Source organism: Arachis stenosperma, chromosome 7 (assembly GCF_014773155.1).
Source record: "Arachis stenosperma cultivar V10309 chromosome 7, arast.V10309.gnm1.PFL2, whole genome shotgun sequence".
Classification (NCBI taxonomy): Eukaryota; Viridiplantae; Streptophyta; class Magnoliopsida; order Fabales; family Fabaceae; genus Arachis; species Arachis stenosperma.
Window position 1 is genome coordinate 22476357 of NC_080383.1, and position 13076 is coordinate 22489432.

Below are 13076 nucleotides of genomic sequence, written 5' to 3' on the forward strand. Positions count from 1 at the left end.
CGCTTGTAGAACAGAAGTGGTTGTTAGGCACTCGTTCATAAGTGAGAATGATGATGAGCGTCATGGTGCACGAAATTGTGATCACTACTTTTCCATACACAAAACAATCCCTGGTAATGGCTCCAAAGACTTGGTGCTCAATACCATGGCATAAACACAACTTCTCACAACTAACCAGCAAGTGCACTGGGTCGTCCAAGTAATAAACCTTATGCGAGTAAGGGTCGATCCCACGGAGATTGTTGCTATGAAGCAAGCTATGGTCACCTTGTAAATCTTAGTCAGGCAGACTCAAATGGGTATAGATGATGAATAAAGCATAAAGATAAAGATAGAGATACTTATGTATATCATTGGTGAGAGCTTCAGACAAGCGAATGAAGATGCCTTCCCTTCCGTCTCTCTGCTTTCCTACTGTCTTCATCCAATCCTTCTTACTCCTTTCCATGGCAAGCTTATGTAGGGTTTCACCGTTGTCAGTGGCTACCTCCCATCCTCTCAGTGAAAACGTCGCCTATGCTCTGTCACAGCATGGGTAATCATCTGTCGGTTCTCGGTCAGGCCGGAATAGAATCCATCGATTCTTTTGCGTCTGTCACTAACGCCCCGCCTGCTAGGAGTTTGAAGCACGTCACAGTCATTCAATCATTAAATCCTACTCAGAATACCACAGACAAGGTTAGACCTTCCGGATTCTCTTGAATGCCGCCATCAGTTCTCGCCTATACCACGAAGATTCCGGTTAAAGAATCCAAGAGATAAACACTAGAGCCTTGATGCTTTGTAGAACAAAGTGGTTGTCAGTCACTTTGTTCATGAGTGAGAATGATGATGAGTGTCACGGATCATCACATTCATCAAGTTGAAGAACAAGTGATATCTTGGACAAAGAACAAGCGGAATTGAATAGAAGAACAATAGTAATTGCATTAATACTCGAGGTACAGCAGAGCTCCACACCTTAATCTATGGTGTGTAGAAACTCCACCGTTGAAAATACATAAGAACAAGGTCTAGGCATGGCCGAATGGCCAGCCTCCCAATGATCTAGGATAGCATAAAAATGAAGATAGCTACCCCCCGATATCTAATACAATAGTAAAAGGTCCTACTTATAGAAAACTAGTAGCCTAAGGTGTACAAAGATGAGTAAATGACATAAAAATCCACTTCCGGGCCCACTTGGTGTGTGCTTGGGCTGAGCAATGAAGCATTTTCGAGTAGAGACTCTCCTTGGAGTTAAACGCCAGCTTTTATGCCAGTTTGGGCGTTTAACTCCCATTTAGGTGCCAGTTCCGGCGTTTAACGCTGGAATTCCTGAGGGTGACTTTGAACGCCGGTTTGGGCCATCAAATCTTGGGCAAAGTATGGACTATCATATATTGCTGGAAAGCCCAGGATGTCTACTTTCCAACGCAGTTGAGAGCGCGCCAATTGGGCTTCTGTAGCTCTAGAAAATCCACTTCGAGTGCAGGGAGGTCAGAATCCAACAGCATCTGCAGTCCTTTTCAGTCTCTGAATCAGATTTTTGCTCAGGTCCCTCAATTTCAGCCAGAAAATACCTGAAATCACAGAAAAACACACAAACTCATAGTAAAGTCCAGAAAAGTGAATTTTAACTAAAAACTAATAAAAATATACTAAGAACTCAACTAAAACTACCAAAAATATACTAAAAATAATGCCAAAAAGCATACAAATTATCCGCTCATCACGTCACATAATCATCACATTCATCAATTTCTTGGGTGCGAATGAATATCTTAGAACAAGAATAAGCTGAATTGAATAGAAGAACAATAGTAATTGCATTAATACTCGAGGTACAGCAGAGCTCCACACCTTAATCTATGGTGTGTAGAAACTCCACCGTTGAAAATACATAAGAACAAAAGTGATCATTGGCTTCGGCCCCAGAGAGGGAACCAAAAGAACCAAGATCTGATCTAAGAACTAGAAGTCCAAAGATGATCCTAAGATCTAAAATGATCCAAAGATGAAAATACAATAGCAAAAGGTCCTATTTGTAGAGAACTAGTAGCCTAGGGTTTACAGAAATGAGTAAATGACATAAAAATCTACTTCTGGGCCCACTTGGTGTGTGCTTGGACTGAGCATTGAAGCTTTCATGTGTAGAGACTTTTCTTGGAGTTAAACGCCAGCTTTTGTGCCAGTTTGAACGTTTAACTCCCATTCTTGTGCCAGTTCCGGCGTTTAATGCCGGGCAGTTTTGAGCTGATTTGGAATGCCGGTTTGGGCCATCAAATATCGGGCAAAGTATGGACTATTATACATTGCTGGAAATCTCAGGATGTCTCCTTTCCAATGCAATTGAGAGCGCGCCAATTGGGCTTCTGTAGCTCCAGAAAATCCACTTTGAGTGCAGGGAGGTCAGAATCCAACAGCATCTGCAGTCCTTTTCAGCCTCTGAATCAGATTTTTGCTCAGGTCCCTCAATTTCAGCCAGAAAATACCTGAAATCACAGAAAAACACTCAAACTCATAGTAAAGTCCAGAAAAGTGAATTTTAACTAAAAACTAATAAAAACTAACTAAAACATACTAAAAACATACTAAAAACAATGCCAAAAAGCGTACAAATTATCCGCTCATCAACAGCGTCTGATTCCGAACAAGAAAATCCAGATACTGGAAACAACGACGCGAACCTGACCCTTCACCAAAGAACCAACGACCAGCATAGAGAAGGAACCTCTGGGCTTAAAAACCCAAAGGTAAACTCCTCGGAAGGACGATAATCAGGAAAGGAAGGGCCACCCTATGCAACCGAGCTAATGGGGCTGGTCCACGGTCACCAAGGTCATTTGGAACAACTGGAACAGGAATTAGAACGACAACGAGAGGCAGAGCGAAATCTCAGGGAAGAGATAGAGCAACGAAAAGAGTTGGAAGAAAAACTCTTGAAGCTCGAATCTTCCCTTAGAAGTCAGAATTCTCGTGGCGACCGAGAAGAGTCGCCCCTGGGAGGAGAGGACACGTTCAGTGAGGACATAATGAGGACGAAAGTTCCAAGAAACTTCAAAAGCCCTGATATGAATCTCTATGACGGAACCACAGACCCGAAGCATCATTTAAGCAATTTCAAAAGTCGGATGTATCTGGCTGATGCTTCTGATGTAACTCGCTGCAAAGCTTTCCCGACCACCCTGTCGAAAGCAGCGATGAAGTGGTTCGATAGCCTCCCCCCAAGGTCGGTTACCAGCTTTGAGGACCTCTCAAGAAAGTTCCTAATGAGGGTCTCCATCCAGAAGGATAAAGTAAAGCACGCATCGAGTCTCCTGGGAGTTAAGCAGGAGGTCGGGGAACCTCTGTGGGACTACATGGAAAGGTTCAACAAAGCATGTTTGGAAATTCAAGACCTGCCTACAGAGGCAGTTATCATGGGGATAGTAAATGGACTTAGAGAGGGCCCCTTCTCTTAGTCCATATCAAAAAGGCATCCCACCTCTTTGAGTGATGTACAAGAGAGAGCAGAAAAGTACATCAACATGGAGGAAAATGCCAGATTACGGGAGCCAAGCTGGTGACAGGGGCCTCATCACTCAGCAAAAGAGAAAGAAAGGGATCCCAAGAAAAAAGAGGAGGTCGGTCCCGACAGGCCGAGGAGATATCACTCCTATACTCCTCTAAAAGTCTTCCTAGTGAACGTATATAGAGAAATCTGTAATACTGAAAGGTTGCCGCCCCCTAGACCCATCAAAAACAAAAAGGGGGAAAGCCGCGGAGTGTGAGTACCATAAGATGTATGGCCACTCAACAAATGATTACTACGACCTTAAAAATGTGATAGAAAGGTTGGCCAGGGAAGGCCGACTTGATAGATATCTCATGGAAAGGTCGGACAATCATAGGAAAAGAAAGCGAGATGATGAGGATAGAAGAGACCCACCACCACAAACCCCCGAGAGACATATACATATGATCTCTGGAGGATTCGCGGGAGGGAGACTCATTAAATCATCTCGCAAAAAACACCTAAAGCGAGTTTATCAAGTCAAAAACGAGTCTCCCGATCTCCCAACCATCTCGTTCACCAAACAGGACGGGCAGGGGATCATGTCCGAGCATGACGATCCGGTGGTGATAACCATGATCTTGGCAAATGCCAACCTCCACAGAACCTTGGACCAAGGGAGTTCGGTGGACATCCTCTTTAAGCCTGCATTCGACAAATTGGGGTTGGATAAAATGAAGCTAAAAGCTTACCCAGACACCCTGTATGGGCTAGGAGACATGCCAGTTAAGCCATTGGGATACATCCCCCTCCACATGACCTTCGGAAAGGGGGAAAATTCCAAAACTCTGAGCATCGACTTTATCGTCATCGATGTCGGATTGACGTATAACTCCTTAATCGGTAGGACTATGCTAAATCGGCTCGGAGCGGTGGTGTCAATCCCTCACCTTTGCATGAAATTTCCAACACCTAAGGGAATAGCAATGGTACGGGGAGACCAGAAGTTGGCAAAAAAATGCTACAATGAAAGCTTGAACCTCCGAGGAAAGAGCAAGAAAGTTCACACCATAGAGCTCGGGGGAATAAAAGCTAAAGAAGAGCTGCGGCCATAGCCAGTGGGAAGAACCGAAGAGGTTCAAATCGGAAAAGACGAAGGAAAAAATACCAACATAGGGGCCAGCCTAGACGGAGACTTGAAATAGAAGCTCATAAAGCTCCTGCAAGATAATTCCGACCTCTTCGCTTGGAAAGCTTCCGACATGCCAGGGATAGTGATGATTGGATTTTTGACAGTTTAGAATTTCACAAATGAAATCTCGTTGAAGTATAGTCTCTAAACCAACAATAATCCTCTCATGCAAAAATTTGTTTGTCACAAGTACAAACCCCTAAAATCTATAAACCGAAGTATTTAAACCTCGGGTCGTTCTCCCTAGGATTTACAATAAAGTGTCTTGTTATTGGTTGTGAGTTATTTTGAGGTTTTTGAGATTATAGACAAGAATTATAAATGGCAAAGGAAATAAACTAACAACTAACAAAGCTCTTGGCAAGATATGAGAACTAGAAGTCCTATCCTAGTTACCCTTCTCAATTGTGATGAGAATTGTATATTGCTCCCACTTAGTTAACCTCTAACCATGGAGGAAAGTCAAGTGGATAAATCAATTTGATTCATCAAGTCCTAATCAACTCCTAAAGGAAAGACTAGCTTTAGAGGCATTCAAATCAATTAGCAACTTCTAATTATCAACCAACAAAAGAATTAGATAACTCAAGAGTCACTAATTACTCTACCTAGGCCAAGAGGAACAAAACCTACACTAAAATCCAACCAAGCATTTCATCAAACACTTGGAAGGCACAAAAGAAAAGCAAAGCAAATTGACAACAAGAAGAGAATTTAACAACAATTATTGAAAGAAATTAACAACAACAATCAAAAGAAATACAATTATTATGAATTACCTTGAATTGAATTGAAAGAAAATGGAAGGAACAAGAGTAGATCTACAACAAAGTATAAGAACAACATAAAAGAAATTACAACAAAAGAATAGAAGAAGAATGAATATAACAACAAGGAATTGAGAAGATAGAAATAGAAGAAGATGAATTAAAATCTAGATCTAAGAACTAAACCTAATCCTAATCCTAATTCTAGAGAGAAGTGAGAGCTTCTCTCTCTAGAAACTACTTCTAAAACTAAACTAAACTAATGGTAACTAACTTGTAAAGTATGAAAAGTATCCTCATTTCCCCTTCAATCCTTGGTTTAAATAGCATCAGAAATGAGTTGGATTGGGCCCACAAGGCTTTAGAATTCGCTGGCCATGTTTTGCTTTAAGTGAACCAGGTGGCAATAACGGCGCGTGCGCGTACTATGCACGTACGCGTCACCATGCGCGGTTCAACCATAGCAAATCTTATATCGTTTCGAAGCCCCGGATGTTAGCTTTCCAACGCAACTAGAACCGTATCATTTGAACCTCTGTAGCTCAAGTTATGGTCGTTTAAGTGCGAAGAGGTCGGCTTGATAGCTTTCCGGTTCTTTCATTTCTTCATGAGTTCTCCAACTTTTCATGCTTTCTTTCTTCATTCCCTTGATCCAATCTTTGCCTCCTAAATCTTAAATCACTTAACAAACATATCAAGGCATCTAATAGAATCAAGGTGAATTAATTTATTTATTTTAAGACCTAAAAAGCATGTTTTCACTCTTAAGCACAATTAAAGGAGAATATACAAAACCATGCTAATTCATTGGGTAAATGTCAGAAAAGGTCTACAAAATACTCTAAATTCAATACAAGATAAACCGTCAAATTGGGGTTTATCAGATAGACCCTCAGCTCATGTCCCACAAGCTTTTAGTACACCCCGGATCACGACCCGTACAGCAGCGCAGGCGTAAGCTCGGAACAGAACGAGCTCAGGTAGTGGAGGAGCAAGTGCAAGCCCTCTTGGAGGCCGACTTCATCCGAGAGGTCAAGTATCCGACATGGCTAGCAAATGTAGTGCTAATCAAAAAGCAAAACGATAAGTGGAGGATGTGTGTCGACTACATCGACCTGAACAAAGCGTGCCCTAAAGACCCATATCCACTTCCCAGTATTGACACCCTAGTAGATGCAAGCTCAGGGTATCAGTACTTATCGTTTATGGATGCTTACTCGGGATACAACCAAATCCTGATGTATAAGCCGGGTGAGGAAAAAACTTCATTCATCACACCTAGAGCAAACTACTGCTATGTGGTAATGCCTTTTGGACTGGAAAATGCTGGGGCCACATATCAAAAGTTGATGAATAAAGTTTTCACTCCCCACCTCGGAAACTTAATAGAGGTCTATGTAGACGACATGCTGGTAAAAACCAAGGAGGAAACCGACCTCTTGATAGATCTCTCGCAAGTTTTCGACACCGTAAAAGTACATGGGATGAGACTAAATCCCACAAAATGCACCTTCGCGGTGGAGGCAGGAAAGTTTCTAGGGTTCATGCTAACACAAAGGGGAATCGAAACAAACCCCGATAAGTGCAAAGCTATTCTAGAAATGAAAAGCCCGACTTATCTAAGGGAGGTCCAACAATTGAACGGCCAGCTCACCGCCCTTTCCAGATTCCTGGCGGGGTTGGCATTAAGATCCCTTCCACTATTCTTTCTACTAAGAAAAGGATGCCCGTTCGAATGGACTCCAGAATGCAAAGAAGCATTCCAGGAGTTCAAAAGGTTTTTGAGCCAGCCTCCAATTCTGACCTGACCCATAGTCAGGGAAGAGCTCGTCTTGTATCTGTCAGTAGCAGACAGAGCTGTAGCATCAGCTCTAATACGGGAAGATGAGGTCGGGCAGCATCCTGTGTACTTTACCAGCAAAGTTCTACAAGGCCCAGAACTGAAGTATCAAAAACTTGAAAAGTTTGCATACTCCTTAGTGGTAGCCTCACGCCGATTACGGCCGTATTTTCAATCGCACACGATAAAAGTCCGAACGAACCAGCCCATGAAGCAGATCCTCTAGAAGACGGGCATTACGGGCAGAATGGTTCAATGGGCAATAGAGCTCTCCGAGTTCGACCTGAAATACGAAGCCCAAACGGAAATAAAAGCTTAGTACCTCACCGACTTCCTAGCAGAATACGCAGGAGACCAAGAGGAGAAATCCACTGCATGGGAGTTGTATGTAGATGGGTCCTCCAACAAGGTTGGAAGCGGTGCAGGCTTAATACTGGTCAGCAAAAGGGGAACGCAAATAGAAGTCTCCCTCAAGTTCGAGTTTCCAGCTTCCAATAATCAGGCAGAATATGAAGCCTTGATTGCAGGACTAAAGCTGGCAAAAGAAGTTGGCGCAACTAAAGTAATGATATTTAGCGACTCTCAGGTGGTGTCCTCCCAAATAAACAGAGAGTATCAGGCCAAAGATCCTAACATGAAAAGGTACTTGGACAAAACCTTGGAGCACCTTAAGCTCTTTGAGGAGACCTGTAAATCATGTTGCTTGTATGCGAAGTTTATATTCGTAGGTTTTGATGAATGACAAACCAACAAACGACATGAAAAAGACAAACCAACAAACAACTTGAATGAACAAACATGAAGAGTTGAAAGCAAACACAACAACAACAAGAAACTCAAGTCCACAACTTTTTTGAAGACAAGTATAGAGTCTTAGGACTTAGGTAACTTCTTGTTAAAGAACCAATTGTTAAATCTCTCAACACACACTCACAAAATGTTTTGATGCACATCTTGCAATTCAATACTAGCCAAAAGGTTTTAAAAACTTGTTTTCAAAGGTACAAAAGCATAGGAATTGACTCCAACAAGTTTGAGATCAATCCTAAGCATTCTGAAGTGTTTTTAAACCATTCTTTGAGGTTTGCATCGATGCACACTCATCCTGCATCGATGCAAAGCATGCAACGACTTGTTGCATCGATGCAAAGATGCTTGCATCGATGCAACCTAGCTGAAAATTCAAATTTCAGCATCAAAGACACATTTGCATCGATGCAAAGTGTTATGCATCGATGCAAATAATTCAAAAACATAAAAAACGGCTAGTTTTGACATAAATGCTCCATCCCATTAATTCCCCAACGTTTCTAAGGATTGGGAAATCTATAAATGGATGGATTGAAGCCTTATTTCACAAGTTTTGATTTAGAAAAATACCTCATTCATATTCTTACATTCTACACTTTTTTCAAGTGATATAATACACATTTTGAGAGAGTAATATCAGTTGGTTCAATAGTGCAAAACTTGTAATCACACACTCTTCTAGAGAGCAATCTTTTCATCTCAACAATTCTTTGAGAATTGTTTTCTTGTACACATTGTAAATTGGAGTGTGATCTCCAAGGTTGAGTCAAGAGTTACAAACACTATAGTCGGTGAGGATACCAAAGAGGTATACTAAGTACTCAAGGCAAATCCTAGAGAAGGTATCTCTAAGTGGAGTGGGTTAGTATACGAGTGGTGATCATATACCGTGAGGTGTTAGAAACTAAGGACTCGGATTGTAAAAGGTTTTGCGCGAGCACCTTGAAGCTTGGCAATAGTGGAACTTCTCAATTGCGATTGAGAAAGAAAGTGGACGTAGGACAAGAATTGTGCCGAACCACTCTAAATAGCGTTTGCATCTCTCCAAACTCATCTTTTCAATATTATTGTCTTTTACCGTTAAGCAAATAAATTGTGATTGTAAAGTAGCCTCGTAAGTACTTAAGGAGTGGCTTAAGTTCGATTGGTGAAAAACTTGATCAATTTATTTGAGTTGGTGTCTATTGGAAAGTAAAAGCTCCTTATAAATGCTTAGCAATTGAGTTAAGCTCTTGGAAAAATACTAGTACAATAACACTTTTGCATATTATCTTTAATTTCAGCAAAAAGATTCATTCTTGTTGGTTTACTCAATTCACCCCCCTCTTGAGTAATTGTGCATAGGTTCTACAAGTGGCATCAGAGCTTAACCCTTTGAAAGACTTAACCGTTTAAGGGAAAAGATCATGGCAAGCACAGGCTTTAACAACAACAACACTAGCGAAGGTAACTCAACCGCTAGACCTCCTCTTTTTAGCGGAACAAATTACTCTTATTGGAAAAATAAGATGAGAATTTGGATCCGTTCTCAAGATGTGAGAATTTGGAAAGTAATTGAGAATGGAAATCACATTCCAACAATGACAACAAGCGCTAAAGAAGAAGGAGTCTCCGTCTTAAAGCAAGTACCAAAAGGAGAAGATGAATATAGTGACGATGATTGGAAGAAAGTGGCAATGAATGATAAAGCCATCAACTTCATTCATTGTGCACTTAACGAGCATGACTATATGAAGATCTCTACATGTGAAACCGCTAAAGAGATTTGGGATAAACTCCAAATCACTTACGAAGGAACCGACCACGTTAAAGAATCAAAGGTATTTATGTTGGTTCATGAATGGGAAAACTTCAAAATGAAAGATGAAGAGAGCATTGAAGAAGCCCTTGAAAGACTCTCCAAGATCTTCAACAATCTAAGCATGCTTGGTACAAAATACAATGATAAACAAATTGTGACCAAGGTGCTTACAAGCCTTACACCAAAATGGAACTCCAAAGTGAACGCCATTGTGGAAGGAAGGCTCTATGATCAACTTACCTTTGATCAACTGCGAGGAAATCTTCTCACCTATGAAATGACTATGCTAAATAGACAAAAAGGTGAAGAAAGCAAGAAGAAAAGTCTCGCCCTCAAAACAACATCACTGCAAGAAGAAAGTGATGATAATGAAGAAGAAGGAGATGAAGAATTTGCACTCTTATTAAAAAGATTCAATAAGTTTGCAATGAAGAAAAACTTCAAGAGCAAAACAAAGGCACCAAAATGCTATGAGTGTGGAGAAGTTGGACACATCAAACCCAATTGTCCAAAACTTCAAAAGGAGGACAAAAACAAGAAATTTAAGAAGAAGGAGAAAGCATACATATCATGGGAGAACGATGATGAATCCGACTCCGATGACAACGAGGTTGCAAATCTTTGCTTAATGGCAAGCGAAGAAAAGGTACGTGTTGGAGCTAAGAATACAAATTGGTATGTTGATAGTGGATGCTCCAAACACATGACCGGCGATGAATCAAAGTTCACCGCAATAGAGCCTACAAACGGAGGAAACGTGATCTATGGAGACAATAACACCGGCAAAGTAATCAGCGTTGGAAAAGTTGGTAAAAATCCTTCCACTTCCATAGATAATGTTATACTTGTCAAAGGTCTCAAACATAATCTCATTAGTGTTAGCCAACTTTGTGACAAAGGAAACTTAGTCACCTTTGATTCAAAATGTTGTTTGATAAAAAGGCAAGACACAAATGAAATTGTGCTAATTGGGCACCGTGTTGACAATGTATACATGATTAACCTAAATGAAGTTTCCTCAAATGATGTGAAATGCCTTGTTAGCAAAAATGATGAAACTTGGTTATGGCATCGTAGAGTAGCTCATGCTAACATGGACCATCTTAACAAATTGGTCTCTAAAGAGTTAGTAATTGGCTTACCAAAGCTACGTTTTGAAAAAGACGTCCTTTGCGACGCATGTCAAAAGGGAAAACAAGTAAAGGCATCTTTTAAATCCAAAAACATTGTTTCAACAACAAGGCCATTACAACTTTTGCACATGGATTTATTTGGTCCTTCTAGAACTATGAGTTTTGGTGGCAATTACTATGCTTTAGTTATTGTTGATGACTACTCTCGATTTACATGGACCTTGTTCCTAGCAAACAAGAGTGATGCATTTCGAGCATTCAAAAGATTAGCCAAAGTTATTCAAAATGAAAAGAATTTGCATATATCATCTATTAGAAGTGATCATGGTGGAGAATTCGAAAACAATCTCTTTGAAACCTTTTGTGAAGAAAATGGCATTGAGCATAATTTTTCCTCTCCTAGAACACCACAACAAAATGGTGTGGTTGAAAGGAAAAATCGTCATTTAGAAGAAATGGCGAGAACTATGCTCAATGAGGCTAATATTCCTAAGTACTTTTGGGCGGATGCGGTTAGTACCGCGTGTTATGTTATGAATAGGATTATCATTCGACCTATTCTTAAGAAAACACCGTACGAATTGTACAAAGGAAGAAAGCCAAATATTTCCCACCTTCACGTCTTTGGTTGTAAATGCTTTATTCTAAATAATGGAAAAGATAACTTAGGCAAATTTGATGCTAAGGCTGATGAAGGAATCTTCTTAGGCTACTCTTTAACTAGCAAAGCTTTTAGAGTATATAATAAACGCATCATGACTATAGAAGAAAGTATTCATGTTGCTTTTGATGAAACTAACCATTGTTGTGCTAGAAAAGATTTTGACAAAAATGTAGAAAACCTTGGTTCACTAAATTTGAATGGTGAAGACAAAGAAAAGGATTTAAATGAAGCCTCTACAAGCTCAACAAAGGATAGTGTTCAAGTTAAAGAAATTGAACCATCACAAGCACAAATAAATGCACTTCCAAAGGATTGGCGTACTTCAAAGGATCATCCTCTAGACAACGTCATTGGTGGTGTTTCGAAAGGGGTAACAACTCGATCCACTTTTAGAAATTTATTTGCATATAGTGCTTTTGTTTCTCAAATTGAACCATCTACCATCGAGTCCGCAATTGATGATGAACATTGGGCTATGGCAATGCAAGAGGAGCTTAACCAATTCAAACGAAATGACGTTTGGGAATTGGTGCCTAGACCAAGTAATCAAACAATTGTAGGAACAAAATGGGTTTTTAGAAATAAACTCGATGAAAATGGTACAATTGTTAGAAACAAAGCTAGATTAGTAGCTAAAGGTTATAATCAAGAGGAAGGCATTGATTATGACGAAACTTATGCTCCCGTAGCTAGATTAGAAGCTATTAGGATGTTACTTGCTTTTGCATCCTCTTATAACTTCAAACTTTATCAAATGGATGTTAAGAGTGCCTTTCTTAATGGTTTCATTAAAGAAGAAGTATATGTTGAACAACCTCCCGGTTTTGAGGATTATGAAAATCCTAATCATGTTTTTAAACTTAAGAAAGCTCTTTATGGTCTTAAACAAGCTCCAAGAGCTTGGTATGAACGTTTGAGCAAGTTTTTAATAGAAAAGGGTTTTAGAAGAGGGAAGGTTGATACAACTTTATTTATCTTGATTGAAAACAAAAATATTCTTTTGATACAAGTTTACGTCGATGACATAATATTTGGTTCAACTAACGAATCACTTTGCAAGTTTTTCTCCAACCTCATGCAAAGTGAATTTGAAATGTCCATGATGGGCGAACTCAACTTCTTCCTTGGTCTTCAAATCAAACAAGGAAAAGAAGGAACTTTCGTTAGCCAAACCAAATATTGCAAGGAATTGCTCAAAAGATTTGGAATGGACAATGCTAAGGCAATGGACACACCAATGAGCACTACTTGCTACCTTGACAAAGATGAACAAGGTAAAAGCATAGATGTAAAGAAGTATAGAGGCATGATAGGATCATTACTTTATCTAACGGCAAGTAGACCGGATATCATGTTTAGTGTATGCATGTGTGCGAGATACCAAGCTAATCCTA

At 40.1% G+C, this 13076-nt stretch overlaps 1 protein-coding gene across 1 annotated transcript; it reads left to right on the forward strand.

Annotated features, from left to right (window-relative positions):
• The first annotated feature begins 2795 nt into the window (after positions 1-2795).
• Positions 2796-4590, forward strand: LOC130939561 (uncharacterized). Its single transcript, XM_057867655.1, has 2 exons — positions 2796-3147; positions 3698-4590. Exons 1-2 carry the CDS (start codon positions 2796-2798, stop codon positions 4588-4590), a joined length of 1245 nt encoding a protein of 414 aa, XP_057723638.1.
• The last annotated feature ends 8486 nt before the right edge of the window (positions 4591-13076 follow it).

Coding starts and splice junctions, on each gene's coding strand:
- LOC130939561 (XM_057867655.1), top strand. CDS start 2,796: ATGGGGCTGGTCCACGGTCACCAAGGTCATTTGGAACAACTGGAACAG. Junction 3,148..3,697: donor TGCTTCTGATGTAACTCGCT/GCAAAGCTTTCC, acceptor TAATACTGAAAG/GTTGCCGCCCCCTAGACCCA.